Raw genomic sequence first — 20,326 nt, 5'->3', positions numbered from 1 at the left:
GCTCCACAGCAACTGTTAGTGCAAGGTTGAAGTTGTCTTAAGCCTTCAGATTGTCTGTGCTTGTGAAGTGCTTTATTCTTGCAGATAGTCCAGCAAACAGTAATAAGCACATATAGGAATCTTCCCAAATTGATGCTATTTCTCAAAGGCAATTGCTTAATGTTTTGTTTTTTTTTTTTTCCTTTAAAGAATGAGGCTTTACCATGGTCATCTTGGTATAAAATGTAGTATTTGTGAAACTGCATATACTGTTCATTTGCCATAGTGAAGGCAAAAGTCATGTGGTTAACATACATAAACTCACCACTTAGTTTGTTTTTTTCTCTTTCCCCCAGCATTCCCAGGGAAACATCACCTTATTTGGCTAATCTCCTTTTGGGTTTGCTTCAGAGAAACCAAAAAGATAGAATGGACTTTGGTAAGTAATATTTGCAAATTTTGTATGCTTTCTAATATCGTTTTTGTGTATTCTGAAAATATTTTTTTAAAAAGATACTATAGAGGTTTCAGAAGAAAAAGTCAATTTCACTTTTCTTTCTATCTCTTTTTCTTTTTTCTTTCACTTATTTTGTAAATATTTATTGAGTGCCTGCTATGTTCTAGGTACAGTGGGTAGAGTAATAAACAAAATCCCTGTCCTCATGATGCATATATTGTAGTGGAGGAGAGAAACAATTATGAAATATGATTATATGCTATAAGGCATTATATAATTATATCATCATATGATTATATGATTATAAGGCAATAAATACTGTGGAAAAAACATAAGAGAAATGGGGGTGGGATGGGGATTGAAATTTTAAATAAGGTAGTCAGTGAAGATCTTTCTGAGAAAGTGACATCTGAACAAAGACTTGATTGACAGGTGTGAGGTAGTGAGCCATGTGGATTTCTATGGAAAGAGCTTTCCAGGCAGTGTGAAGAACCAGTACAAATGTACAGAGGTGGGCATGCCATGTAAGCTGGAGGAACAGCTGGACAGGCTGTTAAAGAATTCGGTTTTTGCTTAAAGTGTGATGGGGAGCCAGTGGAGGGTTTTGAGCAGAGGAATGATATGATCTGACTAGTGTTTTAAAAAGGATCAGCCTGGTTGCTTGTTGAGAACAGACTGTGGTGAGGTAGAGGAGAGCAGAGGCAGGGAGACTGATAAGGAGACTAGCAGTTACCCAGGTGAGAAATGAAGTAGCTTAGACTAGGGTAACAGCAGTGGAGGTGGCGAGAAGTTGTTGAATTCCGGATCTTTTTGGAGGTAGAGGCAACAGCATTTACAGATGAATTGGATATAGAGTGTGAGAGAAAGAGAAGACTCCAAGATGACTCCCAAGATTTTTGGCCTGAGCAGCTGAACGAATGGAGTTGACGGTTACAGAGATAGGAAAGACCGTGCAGATAGAGCAGGCTGTGGGGGCAAGATGAGGAGTTTAGGTTGGCCATGTTAAATTTAAGATGTCTATTTGACATCTAAGTGCAGATACCAGAAGGCAGTTGGATTTCAGAAGAGAGGTCTAGGCTGGGCATATATTTGGGAAAAGATCTGGGAGGAGAAATGTTAGAATCCTGGTAGAAAAGTCCGGAATCTTGAAGATGGGGTTTAGGGAGACAGGGAGGGGCAGCTCCATGTGTGGTGACCCTCGTGAACATGTGCTTTGTGGCAGCTTGGCCCTAACTGTGGCTTTAGGAGAGTGGGTGATGGTTGCCTCTTGTAGGCCATGGCCTCTGTTTAAGAATTTTAGATTCTTAAGGTGGAAGCTGATGTCATTGATGTTGAGCCTTTCTTCTTTTATAAGATAAGCATTTCATTTTTCTTTAAGTTATCACAGTGTATCTTCAGATAATATGTTACCACTTCATGTGTAATGAAAGGACTTGGAATGCTTAATATTGTAGAGATTATCCAGTTGTTGAAGGTCTTGAAAGAACATTTATCCCTGAAACTGTTAGGGTCTCGGCAACCCCACCTGTTTGGGGGATAGTTTGTTAGCTTGTCCTTATCAATCTTCTGTAAAAGATTATTCTTATCAATCTTATGTAAAAACAGTGAGACTTGAAGATGTCAGACCAGAAAAACCATAAGACATGTTTTATAAAAACGCTTATCAAATTAACCCTGGTCTTCAAATTTTTAGAAAAAAGTTAAAACACTTTTTTTCTGTAGTAATAGTTGTAATAATAATAGAGATTTGCAAAAATTTAGTGCAGAATTTTGGACTGTTAATGTATATTTGGCAAATCCACAAGGCTTCTGGATCAGGCAAACTGGGGTTTGAATTCTGGTCCCTCAACTTACAGCTCTTTCACCTTGGAGAAGATGCATGGCCTTTATGTGCTTCAATTTCCTTATCCATAAGAGGAAGACAATAATATCTTGAGTGGAAGTTTGTGAGGATTAAATGAGGAAGTGGTATGTGAAGCACTGAGTTCATTGTTCTAGGAAATGTTCTCAGTAGACGATAGCTCTGAAAGCTTCTGTAGGGGGGAAAGATGAATAGTCTGAATATATATTTTCTTAAAGTTTTGTAAAATTGGAATTAAATTTCAGTTCATCTAGCTGGTAAATATTTTTTATGTTTCAGAAGGAGAAATTAAACTGAGTTGCTCTATGACCATGAGGAAGATGGGTCAATAGTGACACAACACACTTGTGGATAATAGTTTTAAAATTATAGATTGTGTTAAATGTTTATATACTTCCCATACCATAGCAATTGGTTTGGAAGGTGGTTTTAGAGTATTTGTGTTCAATCAATCTAGTTTATTTATATCTTTTCTATTTCATCCCTATAATGTGCTTTGTAAAAGCATAAAAAAATCTTACATGTTAAACTAGAGTTTATGTATATATTTATATTGATTTTTGTTCTAAAAAAGATCTAAGGTAGAAAACTCATGATTTTTTCCAAAACCTTCCACATTTCCATTCCTTAGCAAGTCTTGTGGTTGATATTTACTCTGAGGGGCTTTGGCTATTTATTTCAGTGAAACTCATGACGTTCTTCAGAGTGGAAGATAATTTAGACTAAACCTGAGTTAAGCTGATTCCTGATCTTGTATTACCTCGTAAACCTCATGTGGGTACTGTGCTCTTCTCCCTGCCGGCTCTGTGATATTTAATATCATTCAAGTCTGAGATTTAATGATAAATGAGATCATTTTTGTAGGTTTTTCTATTTATTTTGTAGAAATAATGAAATAATTTATACATTCAGGAAAATAAAAAGAGCAAAATAATGAACTGTCATGTACTCACTTATTTATCTAATTAGCAGGCTTATTGTATAGGTTTTATCCTTGGTGGGTAGCTGAATAAATTAAATCAAATTAATAGTTTTTAAAAAAAAATGTGAAACCAGCTGCAGGAATACTTATTGTAGGATAGAAGGATAGAATTTATCCTACAAATCAGCTGCCTAGATTTCCTTTTAGGACGATTAACAGCCATAGTTCAGAAATGTGCTTAGCAAGGGCCTGGTGGCTGCACTCCGTGCACTGTCTGCTGAGGACAGCACATGTGGAGAGCATGCCTCCTTGCGTTGCCTCGGGTGTGCTGTGTTGGTAATGTAGGTTTTGAAAATTCACAGTTGTTATTTTAAATTTTTCATTGATTAAGAAATACTTATAATTTGATAATTTTTATGTATTTATAAAAATAGTGTGTTCCAACATTGAAAGGAAATGGAGGCTACATAAAGGAATTAGTAATTATTTATGATCTCAAAGACACGTTGACTACATTGACAAGATTAACCTATCTGCTAGTCAATGCCAACTTAAAGGTTGCATTGTCATTTTTCATTACAGAAGCATTTTTTAGCCATCCTTTTCTTGAGCAAGTTCCAGTAAAAAAATGTGAGTATCCACTTTTTGAATTTTTACTTAAAGAGTGAATGTAAGCTTAAGGAAAAACTACTATTTTGTATTACAAAATTAATTTTTTATGGTGCTTCTCAAGATTTCATTGAGGTTTTCTTAAATACTTGTAGTTGTGTTTATTTAATAACAGTTCTGTTTTTCCTTCCAAATCCAAGTCAAAATAGTTTTAGTAATTGCCGCGTTTTTAGTTTCATCAGTGGGAGCTGTAATAAGTAGGTGAACGTGAATTTTCGCTCAACACAAAGATGTAGTAGTCTTGACAGACTTTTCTATAGACAGGTGATGTACTTGTACTACTAAGTGGTGTTTCTCTTCATCGGTGTTTCTTACCCCAGCCTGCCCAGTCCCAGTGCCTGTGTATGCTGGCTCTGTCTCTGGAGGCTCCTGTGGCAGCTCTCCATCGTGTCGTTTTGCCTCTCCACCGGTAAGTTCTGGTTTTATTAAAAATAATTTCAGAGTTAGTGCTATTGGCATCTGTTCACAAATGGAGCCTGCAAATATGTTGTGGATATTCTTTTTATGTATAATATTTACTGGTGCAACTGAGGCTTAGGGAAGAGCGTTATTGTTGGGTCAAATGGACCTAGATTTGGACCTCTGCTCTTACTTAGCTGTGTAAGCTTCAGCAAGAAATGTCACCCCTTGGGGCTGTTTCTTCTGAATAGTGAGTGCAGTGCTCTCACCTTTTTATGCCCTACGGGGTTGGGAAGGATGATACTTGCCAACAGAGTACCTTTTACATGTGGATAGGTAGCACATAGTGATTTTATCTGAATGTCATAAGCATCAGCTTGGATATTTATTGTACTCGGAATTTCCACTGGGGAGGAGTGACATCTGAGCCAGATTTCACTGGTTTAGATTCCCGTCAGTCATCGTGATTGCTGGCCCTGTAAGGTTGTTCCACTCCCACCTCTTCCTTCCCCTGAGGGTCCCAAGCCATTTCCTCCCTGGCTGTCTTCCCTCCATTCAGAGTACTTCTTCCTGATCCCGAGAACTTCTGATCACTTCTGGTCACTACTTCTTCCTACTAGAACTCTCTTAGGGTCTTACCTTACCTTCTGTACTTTTCTAGACTAACCCTTCCCCTAGATCTCAGATGCAGCTTGAGAGGGTTGTGACCTTAAGGCTTTTCCACATGCTGAAGGTCAAAGGGATTTTGTGTCAGCTATTGTGAGTATTTTCCGGATTAGCCTGGCAGACGTGAATTTTCTGAATTCTGCTGGCAGAAGGGAGGGGGAGCCATAAAAGGAGGTGATTGTATGCTTAGTGGGTTGAGGCAACTCAGAGGTTTAAGAGTTGGGCTTGGGAGCTTTCACATCCCTTACTTGCCATATTAACTAGGACAAGTGACTTAATCTCTCTGAGCCTGTTTTTCATATGTAGAGGGAGTATAATTTACCTACTTCATAAGATTTTTTAAGGATAAATGAACAAAAGCATCTACTACAGTGCCTGGCACACAATAAATACTCAGGAAGTGGCAACTGCTATTATTTTCCAGGGAAACCTGATAGCCCATAGCTAAAGCAGGTGCTGAAGCAGCCTCTTGCAAATGGATGAGACCTAAAATGGACAAAAGACCTTTTGCACAATCCTGCAGATTCAAACCAAATAGAATAAGCAGATGGGCTAATAAGACCTACATTGTATTCCCATGAATTTAAGAAACTAAGAGGAAAAAAAAATGTGTCGTATATGCCCTGTTTCAGTCTGGAATATAAAAAAATATCACTGAGGGGCCAGCCCAGTGGCACAGTGGTTAAGTTTGCACATTCCACTTTGGCGGCCTGTGGTTTGCCGGTTTGGATCCCAAGTGTGGACATGGCACTGCTTGGCAAGCCATGCTGTGGTAGGTGTCCCACGTATAAAGTAGAGGAAGATGGGCATGGATGTTAGCTCAGGGCCAGTCTTCCTCAGCAAAAAGAGGAGGTTTGGTGGCAGATGTTACCTTGGGGATAATCTTCCTCAAAAAATTAAGTAAGTAAATAAATAAATAAATAAAATACATCACTGAGTTTGGAGTGCTTGGGGAGAAATGTAGAGGACGTGTATTGACATGGAAAGATTATAGGCTTTATTTGGAGCCAAGCAGAACTGGTTTCAGTGCTGGCCCTGCAGCTTGCTCACTGTAACTTTGGGTAGGTTAGCTCCAGAGCTGTGCCATGGCTTCCTCATCTGTAAGGTAGGTCTCATTAATTCTTGGTTGAAGGGTGGTATCTGGTAACATGGAAGCTGCCTAGCCATAGTTAGTACTTGATAAATTGTAGCTTTATTCTGAAGGATATAGTGTAACACATAACATGAAAAGCAAAACTTACGCTAGAGAAAGAAGCAACAGGGAAGAATCTGATTATGGGAAAAGTGTGGGAGAGCAAGAATAAAGGAGCCTGTGGGATGGTAGAATGACCCAGGGATGAGAAGGAGAGGAGCTAGTAGGAGGCACATTGAGCTGGAAATTGCTTTGACTGGAGAGAGCATGTTGGGGTTTTTTGTTAGATGGGGAAGCGTTGAAAGGGAGAGCAAAACAGGAGCTGGGCCTGCACTGCTAGGACAGAGCAGAATGGAGTGCCAGCAGGAGGAGTGAGGAGGTGCAGGAGAGAGGGGAGGCATATTTAGATGCTGAAACGTTGGTGGGGAAAACCATTTTTAGAAGGTCTTTATTAAAAGTAATGCTTGAAGTGAACATAGAAAGGAAAGCTTGAGAATAAAAGGAAAGCAGGAACGTTTCTGTATAATTTCCCATTAGTAAGAATAGAAAGATGGGATGGTTTGATAGGCTTTGTTTTTAACGTAATCTGCCAAAATTAAGATGATTTCATACATGCCTCTGCTTCCTTCCTAGGGCTGGAGTAGACTGTAACTGAAGGTTGATGCAGGCACACACCTGTAACCTTCTCTTTTTTACTTTTTCACACAAATATCCAGCTGCTACTTTGTTCCAGAGAAATCTTTGAAAGGAAAGAGAAAACAAAAACAAAAGAACCATAACAAAAAGATCACTCTTTTAGTTATGATACTGGCTATCAGTTAAATGTTATGTAGATAATATCTCTTGAATTGGTTTCATAATGTTTACTAGACGTCTACCTTGTGTGAGGTTCTGGTTGATATTAATGAACAAGATGACCAGGTCCCTGGTCAAATTAAAAAGCCTACTAAGGGCTTTTAATTTAATTGTGTAGAGAAGAGGCAGTAAATCAGTCACTATTAGAAGTATATGTATATATATATCTTTATTGCCTGTGGGAATGTGGATGAGGGGCATGAATCAGAGCAGAGCTCAGGAAGGCTGCTCAGAGAGGGCATTGAGCTCAGTTTTGAAAAGAGTAAGGTGAATTAGTAGAAGAATGGTATTGTAGGCAGAGGAAACCCCTTCATGAAGTCATGGAAGCATGACCCACTGAAGGAATTCTGTACCCCTCCTTGACCACTTAAATTAAAATTTGTTAGAATTAAGTGAAATTGAAAATTCAGTTCCTTACACTAGCTACATTTCAGGTACTCAGTAGCCATATACAGTTAGTGGCTCCCATACTGGACAGCTCGGATAGAGAACTTTTCCGTTACTGCAGGAAGTTCTATTGGACAAGGCGTCTCTCAGCAGTTCAGTCTGGTGGATGTAGAGAGCATTGGTAGAGTAGTGAGGGGAAAATAAAGCTGTAAGGCAGGGAGAGGCTATATCTTGACAGAATTTGGGCACTGTGCAAAGAAGTTCAAACTTTAGCCTTAAAGCTGAGGTCAGCCATTTGAGTGATTTTAAGTGGAGGCATCATATGATCCACTGTGTGTTTCAGCTAGATTCTTCTAAAAGCAAGTGGAGGACGAGACTGGAGACAAGTAGAGACTGGAGAGGTCTCTGTTCTAGAGGAAAGAGAGCAACCTGAGACTAGCTTTTTTGTTCCGTTTCGTTTTTTTTGAGGATAAGAGCCTGAACTAAGGCAGCAGTAGGAAAGGAGAAGAGAGGGGCCAGGGAAGAGAAAGGTGAAGAGTGTGCAGAGCATGGAGCTTGCTTGAAGCTGGGACTTAAGGAAGAGGGAGACCTTGATGGGGACTGAATGGATGGATGAGGATGAAGTCACTCAGTAACGGAGCCTGGGAGGCATGCTTGGAGTATAAAGGTGATGAGTTAGTGTTGTACAGGCATGGATGTATTATACAGGCAAGTGAACAGAGGGGCCTAGAGCTCATTGGAGAGATTCTAGGCTGCGGAGTCATCAGTATGTATGTGGTAGTTGAAGGTAGGAGAGGGAGAATGGTCACTAGGATGAGTATAAAAAGTGTGAGGAGTAGAGGGCCCAGGGTGGCACCTTGGGGAATTCCGTACCCTACTCCTCCTCTAAAGAGAAATGAGGAGCCAGTACCCACAAAAGAGACTAAGAGGTAGGGTGAAAAGCAAGAGAGAGCAGGGTCATTCAGTGAGGGGTAGAGAGTCAAGAAAAAATGATGCACAGTGCAGGCATAGCAAAGAATTTGAGTAACTTAGAGAATAGGGGAAATGTCGGCAGGACTTGACAATAGGAGTTGTTGGTAGCTTTAGTAAAGGCAATTTTATTGGAGGGTTGAAGGGAGAAAGTGGATTATAGTGGGTTAAGGGATACATGGGAGGTGAGGAATTTGTGTCAGTGAAGATTGATCACTTCAAGAAATATTAAGAAGTGAAAGAGCGAGAGAAGATGGTAACTGAAGGGTTGCAGGGATTTGAAATGTGACAAAATTAAACATGTTTCTGTACACAGATGGAAAAAAACCGGAGTAAAGGAAGAGGTGAAAGTGTCAGGAGCAGAGGGGAGTTGATCTCCGTCCTTGAGGAGGTGGGGGAGGAGGGAATTAGAGCACGGGTGGAGAGATGAGTTTTGAATGCAAGGAGAAGCCTCTCTTCCACCAAGATGACAACCAGATAATTTTGTAAATAGCAGAGGAAGAAATTGAGAAAGTTCCTGCCTAAACCACTGGAAGAAATTGTGGAGTTAGACGCTTGGAATCACATCTTAACTCGACTGCTTTTTAGTTGTGTGACGTCAGGCAAATTTCCTAATGTTCTGAATTTTGTTTTATTTATATTTGAAATGGATTTCAGAATAGGCTGAAGTTAGATAATACATGGAAAGCTCTTAACAGTGCCTAGCCCTTGGTTGGTGCTCAGTAATGTTAGTCCTTCCATCTTCTATTCCCTTTATAATCTTGAGACGTAAGTTCTCTTCAAAAAGTGATCAGGAGATTTTATGGGATGTGTATGTCACACACACACACGAAGCCATAAGAAGATTTGAGACTGATTTCATTGCACAGTGACATTCAAAGGAACATTAGCAGTGAATTGGGTGTTTAAGACTTGGGTTTAAAGAGTATTATGTAGTATTTTTCCTTTTCTTAACTAGAAACAAATGTTAAACAGGGTAATGGGGATTTAACACAATACGTTATGAAGTTCATTGTTTTAGAAAACCATTGTATACAAAGACATTCAATTAGAGTTGTCACTAGAGTTTTGAACCAGGCAAATGCCAAAAGATACATAGTTACTTACGCCTCAGTATTCGGTATTCGTTTAAATATATTTATACGCTCTTCTTCCCTTCCTGTCCTATCTCCCACAAACTGACTCCTCTCCTTAACAAAAGAAAGACAAAAGGAACACACCCACACCTGTAAGGTTTTCCACATCTTTCTGTGAGTGTAAATAAGTTTCTAGGCTTAAATGCAGTTATCCTTCTTGATTTGTTTACTTTTTTACATAACATACTCTCTTGCTTTCCTGTCTAATGTTTTCTTCATTGGAGATTTAAAACTTTTCCTGTGTGCAGGGTGTCATTAATTTAAAGTCCCTGGACATTTTGTTTCACCCAGTAAGTGACCAATTATTGAGTATTTGCTTTGCTAGGCCATGAGCTGAAACTGGGGATGTTGAGATGATAACAACTCACCTCAAAAATTTCAGGAGAGGTAGACATGCACCTGTGATAGGTGGTATGATGTATTTTTTTAAGTATCATTTTTGGAAAACATTTTAGAAGACTTTATACAAAGACACTTTAAACTGTACATTTGTAAGGAGAAGGATTTCCAAAGAGATTTTTTGAAATCTTAGATGGAATTGAACTTTATGCCCACTTTTATGAAAAAATATTCCTTAGTCTAATGACTGTTCTGACTTGCACTTTATTATTAGGCCAGTTTTAATTTTATGTTGTTAATTTTAGTCCCTTCCAGATATGCAGCACATTCAGGAAGAAAACTTATCCTCCCCACCGTTGGGTCCTCCCAACTATCTACAAGTGTCCAAAGATTCTGCCAGTACTAGTAGCAAGAACTCTTCTTGTGACACGGATGACTTTGTTTTGGTTCCACACAACATCTCGTCAGACCACTCATGTGAGAATCTTTTCTACTTATACACATTATATATCTTAATTTACTAGACTAGCATTTTTTTTTAACCTTTATATCATGCTCTCTTGTGTAGGGTACCTTTTCAAATGGACATTTTATTTAGTTGTTTGAATTCTCAGAATTATATACTTACCTTTCTAAAATCTCAGTCATCTTCCGTAAAACAGTATCTTTGGATTCTGAAGGTAGATGGAAATTTTATAGGAAATGATCTCAAATTCTGTTTGTATCCAAAAAGAAAGGAATAGAGAAGCTAGCAGAATGAGTAAAAATTAAATTTAAGGAAAGGAATTAAAGGAAGACCTCTTTTGGAAAAAACCTAAGAGTAAAAGGAGTCTTAAAAACAATTCACAAGATATTGGCTTACATTCAGGAATGAGCTTCATAAATATGTAGAAAGAATTTTTATGAAGGAAGCAGAATCCAAGATGACTAAATACAGTTAGTGTTCTGTGGAATAGTGAAGGGTACCAAAAAAAGTGCAAAAAATAGAAGTTAGATAAAACCATTAAAAAAGAAGGAACCATGTTTTGATTGTGAAGGAATAGAATCAGAAAAGCTGGATATTTGATATACCTTAATAATTGAATAATGTTAAGTTGACCATGTGCAGGTACAGATGGTTGGAGATATTTGTATCCAGAGGTCTATTTAGTTTTTTGTCAAATACTCAGTAGTTGCTTGTGTTCGGCACTGTGCTGGTTGTTGTGAAGGCCGTAATGCCCAGACCAGACACTCTTCAGGATTATTTGGCCAGGGAAGGGAAGACACAGCAGTAGGTGGCAGTCGATGATCAGTGCTATGAGAACTGGGGGTTACCTTGAAACATCATCCAGTACAGTGGTTTTATTTCATTTTAAAAGGGAATCAAAACTTAAAATTATGAAATATTTCAAACAAAATAAACATCAGATATTCGGATCACCCACCATGCTAATTTTATTTATGGCAGTGTGTTGCTGTATTTCTTTTAGATGTCTTTTTAAAAACTATAGAGTGCTGACAGCACAGCTAAACTCCCTTTTCTCATTCTTCTCTTGCCAAGATACATTCTTCCCGTAGATCACTTTATACTTCTTACGTATGCTTGTATCCATAAATATTGTACAGTACGTTTGTGTTTTTACGGTTTTAAGTAAATGGTATATAGAATGTTTGTTTCTATAGTTTGTTTTTTATTTATATTTTTGCTATGTATCTAGATATGTATCTAGATGTGTGTCTTGTTCATTTTAATATCTGAATTTTGAGGTACAATAAACTACCGTTTATCCATTTCCCTACTGATGGTTTATTGGATCATTTCTATCTTTTCACTATTCACAATGTATTGTAACAGCTGTTCTTGTGCCAAAATTTCTTCCAAGTGGGAATTCTAGATATGTACAACTTCAACTCTGTAAAATATTGGTACAAACAAGTTGTAGGCAACAGTCTCTACCATGCTGCCCCAATGTTATAATGGTACCTTCTGAAGATTTTTATTATTTTTTTCATATTTAACTTCACCTGGAATTTGTTTTTATAGATGGAATAAGGTAGGGATCTATCAATTTTCCCAGCATTTTTTATTGAATATTGTCCTTTGTCCACTGATATGCAGTTCCAGATTTGTCATATTAGGTTTATATAAAGGATTGGGTTTTAAGGTTTTCTATTCAGTTCCATTGGTCTATTTTTGTCTGTATTATAATAATTTTTAAATTCTTGTGTATCTATGTGAGATGGGGGTAGGGGTGATGGTAGAGAGCATCCTAGTAGTCTTTGGAATCACTCTGGCTATTCTTGGCTCCGTTTCCCACCAAATAGTTTTAATTTCAACTTGACAAATCCTAAAAAAAACCATTTAGGGATTTTGGTGGGAATTATGTTGATTCTATAAGACCTTTTCAGGGACACTTAGGATCTTTACAATATTAAATTGTCTACCCAAGAATGTTTGTGTGTTTCTCCACTTATTTAGGTTTCTTTAATGTGTTTTGATACATATTTATACTTTTCTACATAAAGGACATTCATATCTTTTGTTTTATTCTAGTTACCTTTGTTTTTTTGCACTTGTGTAAATATTGTCTTAAAAAAATTTTTTTTCAAAACTCTTCCTGTCGAGGTCTTTTTGTTGCCAAATCCCAGGGATCATTTCTCAGTCTTCTTCTTTTTGATGTGTGCACAGCATTTGTTATGGTTGACCACACCCTTCTTTTTAATTATCGAAAGTTTCTTGTTATAAAATATAACATACATATATTTTTTAAAAGATTTTTTTTAGAGCAGTTTTAGGTTTACAGTAAAATTGAGAGGAAGGTACAGAGATTTCCCATATACTCTTCCCCCTGAGTTCATGGCCTTTCCCATTATCAACATCACTCCGCAGTGTGGTACATTTGTTACCAAGGACGAAGCTCCATTGACACATTATAATCACCCAAAGTCCACAGTTTGCTTTAGAGTTCACTCTCAGTGTTGTATATTCTTTGTGTTTAGACAAATGTATAATAACACACCCATCATTATAATGTCATACAGAATATTTTGACTGCTGTAGAAATCCTTTGTGCTCTGCCCACCCAACCCTTGGAAAACATTGATTTTTTTTATTGTCTCTATAGTTTTCCCTTTTACAGAATGTCATATAGTTGGAATTATACAGTATGTAGCCTTTTAAGATTGGCTTCTTTCACTGAGAAATATGCATTTAAGGTTCCTCCATGTCTTTTTTTTTTTTTTTAAGACTTTATTTTTCCTTTTTCTCCCCAAAGCCCCCTGGTACATAGTTGTGTATTTTTAGTTGTGGGCCTTCTAGTTGTGGCATGCAGGACACTGCCTCAGCATGGCCTGATGAGCAGTGCCATGTCCACGCCCAGGATCAGAACCGGAGAAACCCTGGGCCACCGAAGCAGAGAGCACGGACTTAATGACTTGGCCACAGGGCTGGCCCCTCCTCCATGTCTTTTCATGGATTGATAGCTCATTTCTTTTTAACGCTGAATGATATTCCATTGTCTGGATGTACCACAGTTTATCCCTTTACCTACTGAAGGATGTCTTGGTTGCTTCCAAGTTTTGGCGGTTATGAATAAAGCTACTGTAAAAATCTGTGTGCAGGTTTTTGTGTGGACATAAGTGTTCAGCTCCTTTGGGTAAATACCAAGGAGCATGATTGCTGGACGGTATGGTAAGATTATGTTTAGTTTTGCAAGAAACCACCAAACTATCTTCCACAGTGGCTGTATCATTTTGCATTCCTCCTGATAATGAATGGGAGTTCCTGTTGCTGTACATCCTCACTGTCATTTAGTGTTAATATTCTAGATTTTGGCCATTCTAATAGATACGTAGTGGTATTGCATTGTTTTAATTTTCATTTCTGCAATGACACATGATGTTCAGCATCTTTTCATAAGCTTGTACACCATCCATATATCTTCTTTAGTGAAGTGTCTGTTAAGATCTTTGGCCTATTTTTTAATTGGGTTGTTCATTATTTTGTTGAGTTTTAAGAGTTCTTTGTATATTTTGGATAACAGTCCTTTATCAGCTGTATCTTTTGCAAATATTTTGCTTAGTCTCTGGCTTGTTTTCCAATTCTCTTGATATTGTCAATATAGAGCAGTTGTTTTTAATTTTAATGAAGTTCAGCTTAATAATCAGTTTCTTTCTTTCATGGATCATGTCTTTGATGTTAGAATCATGATATACCTAAAGTCATGATGTAGGTTTTCTCCTGTGTTATCTTCTAGTTTTATAGTTTTTTGTCTTACATTTAGGTCTGTGGTTCATTTTGAGTTAATTTTTTTGAAGGTATTAGGTCTGTGCCTAGATTCTTTTTTTTGCATGTGGGTGTCCAGTTGTTCCAGCACTATTTGTTGAAAAGACTGTCTTTGTTCTATTGTTTTGTCTTTGCTCCTTTGTCAAAGATCAGTTGACTATATTTATGGAGCTCTATTTCTGGGCTCTCTTTTCTGTTCCATTGATCTATTTGTTCTTTTGCCAATACCATGGTGTCTTGATTACTGTATCTTTAGAGTAAGTCTTGAAGTTGCATAGTGTCAGTCTTCCAACTTTGTTCTTCTCCTTCAATATTATATTAGCTATTATGGGTCTTTTGTCTCTCCACGTAAACTTTAGAATCAGTTTGTCAATAGCCACAAAATAACTTAGTTGGATTTTGGTTGAGATTGCCTTGAATCTACCAGATCAAGATGAGAGGAACTGACATCTTGACAATATTGAATCTTCCTGTCCGTGAACATGGAATATTTCTCCCTTTATTTAGTTCTTCTTTGATTTCATTCGAGTTTTCTAATTTTTTTAAAAAGAAAATATTTATATGTATTATAAATATATATTTATATTACACGCACACAATCTGAACTATCTTTTTAAAAGAATTTTTTTCTCTTAAATATTGGCACCTGAGCTAACATCCGTTGCCACTCTTTTTTTTTCACTCCTTCTTCTTCCTGAAGCCCTCCAGTACATAGTTGTATATTCTAATTGTGAGTGCCTCTGGTTGTGCTATGTGGGATGCCACCTCAGCATGGCTTGATGAATGGTGCCATGTCCGTGCCCAGAATCTCAACTGAGGAAACCCTGGGCCGCTAAAGTGGAGTGCATGAACTTAATCACTCGGCCATGGGGCCGGCCCCTCCTCTTTCATTTTTGATACTAGTAATTTGTGTTCTCTCTTTTTTTCTTAGTTATCCCGGCTAAAAGCTTATCAATTTTATTGATCTTTTCAAAGAACCAACTTTTGGTTTTGTTGATTTCTTCTATTAATTTCCTGTTTTCAATTTTATTGACTTCTCTTCTAATTCTTATTATTTCTTTTTGTTCTACTTACTTTGGATTTAACTTGCTCTTCTTTTTCTGGATTCCTAGGGTGGAAACTTAGGTTATTGAGTTTAGATCTTTCTTCTTTTCTAATATGCATTCAAAACTCTAAATTTCCTTTTAAGTGTTGCTTTTTCTGCTTCCCACAAATTTCAATAAATTGTTTTCATTTTCATTTAGTTCAAAACATTTTAAAATTTCTCTTAAGATTTCTTCTTTGACCTATGTATTATTTAGAAGTGTGTTTAATCTCCATATATTTTGGGATTTTTCCAGTTATCTTTCTGTTACTGATTTCTAGTTTAATTCCACTGTGGTCTGAGAGCAGACATTGTATGATTTCTTTTCTTTTAAATTCTTTAAGGTGTATTTTATGGTCTAGAATGTAGTCTGTCTTGGTGAATGTTTCATGTGAGTTGGAGAAAAATGTATATTCTGCTGTTGTTGGATGAAGTAGCCTATAAATGTCAATTATATCTAGATGATTGATAATGTACTTGAGTTCAAGTAAGTCCTTATTTTCTGTCTGCTGGATCTGTCAAGTTCTGAGGGGGGTGGTGTTGAAGTCTCCAACTATGATAGCAGGTTCATCTGTTTGTCCTTGCAGTTCTGTCAGTTTTGCCTTACATAGTTTGATGCCCTGTTGTTAGGGGCATACACGTTAAGAATTGTTCTGTCTTGGGGCTGGCCCCGTGGCCGAGTGGTTAAGTTTGCACGCTCCGCTGCAGGCGGCCCAGTGTTTCGTTGATTCGAATCCTGAGCACGGACATGGCGCTGCTCATCAAACCATGCTGAGGGAGCATCCCACATGCCACAACTAGAAGGACCCACAACGAAGAACATACAACTATGTACCGGGGGGCTTTGGGGAGAAAAAGGAAAAAAATCTTTAAAAAGAAAAATAAATAAAAAGAATTGTTATGTCTTCTTGGAGAATTTATATTTATTTAAATATAAATTTATCATTATATGATGCCCTTCTTTATCCCTGATAACTTTTCCTACTTGAAGTCTGCTGTCTGAAATCAATATACTACTGCTTTCTTTGTTTAGTGTTAGCATGGTCTATTTTTTCTCCATCCATTTGCTTTTAACCTCTATGTGTCTTTATATTTAAAGTGAGGTTTTTTTAAGAGAACATATAGTTAGGTTATGTGTTTTAATCCACTCTGAAATGTCTGTCTTTTAATTAGTGCATTTAGACCATTGGCATTAAAAGTGATTATAGATGTAAAGATCTACCATATTTGTACTGTTTTCTGTTCATTGTCTTTGTTCTTTGTTCCTCTTTTTGTCTTCCACTCTTTTTCTGCCTTTTGTGGTTTTAACTGAGCATTTAATATGATTCCATTTTCTTTCCTTTCTTAGCATATCAATTAGACTTCTTTTTTGCTTTTTTTTAGTGGTTGCCCTAGAGTGTGCAATATACATTTATAACTAATACAAGTCCTCTTTCAAGTAACACTATACCACTTCCTGGGTAATGTGAGTACCTTATAATAACAAAATAATCCTAATTCCTTCCTCCTGTCCTTGTATCATTCCTGTCTTTCATTTCACTTATACTTAAGCATATATATACACACACACACACACAAGATATATACATAAGTGTACATGACCAAGTACATTGTTGCTATTATTATTTTGAACAGACTGTTAATCATTTAAGAATAAGAAAAAGAAAAGTTTTTATTTTACCTTAACTCTGTCCTTCCTTGATGCTCTTCCTTTCTTTCTGTAGATCCAATTTTCTGACCTATATTATTTTCCTTCTCTCTAAAGAACTTATTTTAAAATTTTTTGTAAGGCAGATCTAGTGAGAACAAATCCCTTCCGTTTTTATTTGTCTGAGAAAGTCTTTATTTTTCCTTCACTTTTGAAGGATAGTTTTTCAGGGTGCAGAATTCTAAGTTGGTGGTTTATTTCTCTCAACACTTTAAATGTTTCACTCCACTTTCTTCTTCCCTGCATGGTTTCTGAGAAGGTGATGTAATTCTTATTTTTGTTCATCTATAGGTATGGTCTTCTTTTCTTCTGACTTCTTTCAGGAATTTTTATTTTTTGATTTTCTGTAGTTTGAGAATGATATGCCTAGTTATAGTTGTTTTGGGCATTTATCCTGCTTGGTGTTCTCTGAGCTTCCTGGATCTGTGAATTGGTGTCTCACGTTAATTTGGGGATATCCTCAGTTATTATTATTTCAGATAATTCCTTCTGTCCCTTTCTCTCTTTCTTCTCCTTCTATTATTCCTATTACACATGTTACACCTTTTGTAGTTGTCTCACAGATCTTGGATATTCTGTTCTGTTTTTTAAAGTCTTTGTTCTCTTTGTTTTTCAGTTTCCGTGGATTCAGTTGATATCTTTTCTCGCTCAGTTGTTCCTTCCTCAGCTGTGTGCAGTCTACTAATAAGCCTATCAAAGGCTTCTTCATTTCTTGTTACAGTGATTTTTTATCTCTAGCCTTTCTTTTTGATTCTTAGTATTTCCGTCTCTCTGCTTATATTGCTTATCTGATGTTGCATCCTGTCTACTTTTTCCATTCGAGCCCTTACTATATTAATCATCATTGTAAATTCCCAGTCTGATCATTCTAACATCCTTGCCATCCTTGCCATGTCTGGTTCTGATGCATGCTCTGTCTCTTTAAAGGGGTTTTTTGCCTTTGGAATGCCTTGTAATTTTTTCTTGATAGCGGTACATCATGTACTGGGTAAAACAAACTGCTGTAAACAGGCCTTTAGTAGTGTGGTAGTTGAGGGGCAAGGGCTGAGGAGCATTCTTGTGTCCCAGGATTAGGTCTCAGTCTTTTAGGGAGCATATGCTTCTGGTCTGTGAATTTCACAAGTGTTTCCGAGTTTCTTCCTCCTGCCTTAGGTTAGACAGGATGGCCAGAGGGGGCTGGAGTTGGGTATTTCCCTTCCCCCAGGTCAGTTAGGCTCTGAGTTTAACCCCAGGAGATTAAGCTCGGATTAACTAGTTTCTCCTGAGGACAGGCCTTGTTAAGAACAGAATGCTCTGACATATTTAAAAATGGCTCCTTTTCTCATCCCCCTGCCAGAAGAAGGAAGAGATTTTTTCTCTTCTATTTACTGTGGGAATCAGATTGAGCTCCTGGAGGTAAGTCTGGCGATATTGTGAGCCCCCCATGACTGGGTCCTCCTGGAGTTTTTAACTCTCAGAGTTGACTGCAATGAGCCTCTGACAAGTTGTCAATTGCAGTTCAGATTTTTCTACCCTGGTTTCTGTGGTGGTTTCTGCTGGTGAGTCTCTTCTCGGGTAAGCCACAGCTCCCTGTATTTGCCTGTCTCTCCAGGCTTGGGGGCATTGGTTTGCCCTGTGTCTTCCCCACTCTTTTGGATCCAAGAATTGTTGATTTTTCAGTCTGTTCAGCTTTTTACTTGTTATTAGAATGAAACATTGACTTCCAAGCTCCTTACATGTGAGACCAGGAACTGGAAGTCTCCATTTAAGATGTTTAGAATATCTGTACAATTTAAAAGTAATAATAGAACAACTACTTGAGTATGCTTGTCTGATTTTCTTATCTTTCTGTCTGATTTTCCATCTTTTTGTCTTATTGCTCTTTTAGGGGAAATTTCCTTTGTTTTCTTCTAACTCTTCTATTGAGTTTTTCATTTATGCTCTCATATTTTTAATTTTCAGAAGCTATTTTTTTCCCCATCTGAGTATTGTTCTTACTTCAGGGTGCAATATTTTGTTTTATATCTGAGGACATTAATTACATACTTTTTAACGTTCCCCTGAAAAATATTTGTTTAGTTCTTTTTTGTTCCCCAGTTTGTTTTGGAGTCTGTTTTTCATATTAGAGTCTTTCCTTGAGTGTTTGGTGATTGTTGTGTGCTCATAATTAAGAGTGGAAAACTAAAACATTGTTGGAAAGCTTTGTGTGTGGTGGGTCTTATGGACAGTGAGCCTCCACACTGGGTGATGTGGCTGAGTCATTGCCTTGGATTGCTTCCTTTTTAAAGGGCTGCTCAGATCCCCTGGAGTAGACTTAACCAGTCTTCTGCCTAAAGAGTACATACCTGATACCATGTGAGGGAGCCAAATAGAAGAAGAAAGCTGGGAACCTCAGTAGTCAGTGTGTAAAATTTTGCTTACTAAGCCCCCTTCCTCCGAGCTGTTCTCACCATATACCACTGCCTTCATCTCCGCCTGGTATTCTGCAGTCCAGAGACCTTCTGTTTTATTCTTTCCCAAGTATAAACATCCAGTCTTCTCCTGTAGTGGGAGGGATGGGTGATGCCTGTCTGCATAGAGCTGGGGAAAGGATATAAAATTCTGACTGCTTCCACATTGACTTTAAAAGAATCCTTTCAGTCCTGCCCTTAATGCCATTTTGATAGTTATGTGGTACTGGTAATTACTCAGCCTTTTGGGAATCTGTGATGTAAATTGGTATACTTCTGGGCTTTCCTTCTACTAGGTCAAATACCACTTGTATCAACTTTCTAGCTTCCAAATTTTTGTGGCTGTTGAATTTTCTGTTCTTGTGAGTTTAGGCTCTTCTCTTTTCTCTCCTTCCTTCTTTCCCTATAGTGTCAAAATAACAATATGGTATCAAAATAACAATATAATTACTAAAAACCATTAAAAATTTTTTTGTGGATCTTTTTGTCCTTAGTTAAATTCCATTAGGGATGTCCAATCAAATTACTGAGTTTTAAAGTCACTTGAAAGAATTCTCTGGCGATTATGCTACCAAGTGGATGTGTGATTAGGTTCCTTTGATTCATTCTACTTTTGGTTTCTAGAGATTGTTCTTTTCTTTTGATTTAGTTTTGTTTCATCGTTATTTATGGTTCCAAACTCAAAGCTACAAAATGAAGTATACTTAGTGAAACCTAGCTTCTGTCCTTCTAAGGAGTCTATTTTAAAGACTCCTTCCTTGCCTCACTTCTCTTTATCTTCTTACCCTGATTTATTTTCCTTTATACCTCTTATCACTCCCTGACATTATTATTTTATTCACTACTAGAATGTAAGCTTCCTGAGAGCAGGGACCTGAGATATACCAAAATATAGTCATGAGCCTCATAAGGGCATTTCAGTCAGTGACAATCAGCAACTATGATGGTGGTCCCGTAAGATTAGTACCATATAGCCTAGGTGTGTAGTAGGCCATACCATCTAGGTTAGTGTAAGTACACTCTATGGTGTGGGCACAATGATGAAATCACCTAACAACGTATTTCTCAGG

The 20,326-nt window shown here is 37.5% G+C and overlaps 1 protein-coding gene across 4 annotated transcripts in view; it reads left to right on the top strand.

The window, feature by feature from the left end:
* Positions 1 to 20,326, top strand: part of ULK2 (unc-51 like autophagy activating kinase 2) — an 87,194-nt gene that overhangs the window by 23,356 nt on the left and 43,512 nt on the right. For all 4 annotated transcript variants that reach the window (XM_070482297.1, XM_070482296.1, XM_044746171.2 and 1 more), the window contains exons 10-13: positions 336 to 418; positions 3,802 to 3,849; positions 4,209 to 4,297; positions 10,077 to 10,248. In XM_070482297.1, the coding sequence (XP_070338398.1) occupies positions 336 to 418; positions 3,802 to 3,849; positions 4,209 to 4,297; positions 10,077 to 10,248 (392 nt within the window). The remainder of the gene's footprint in view (positions 1 to 335; positions 419 to 3,801; positions 3,850 to 4,208; positions 4,298 to 10,076; positions 10,249 to 20,326) is intronic.

Source organism: Equus asinus, chromosome 13 (assembly GCF_041296235.1).
Source record: "Equus asinus isolate D_3611 breed Donkey chromosome 13, EquAss-T2T_v2, whole genome shotgun sequence".
Classification (NCBI taxonomy): domain Eukaryota; kingdom Metazoa; phylum Chordata; class Mammalia; order Perissodactyla; family Equidae; genus Equus; species Equus asinus.
The sequence above is the reverse complement of the archived record's forward strand: the minus strand, read 5'-3'. Positions and strand labels throughout refer to the sequence as shown.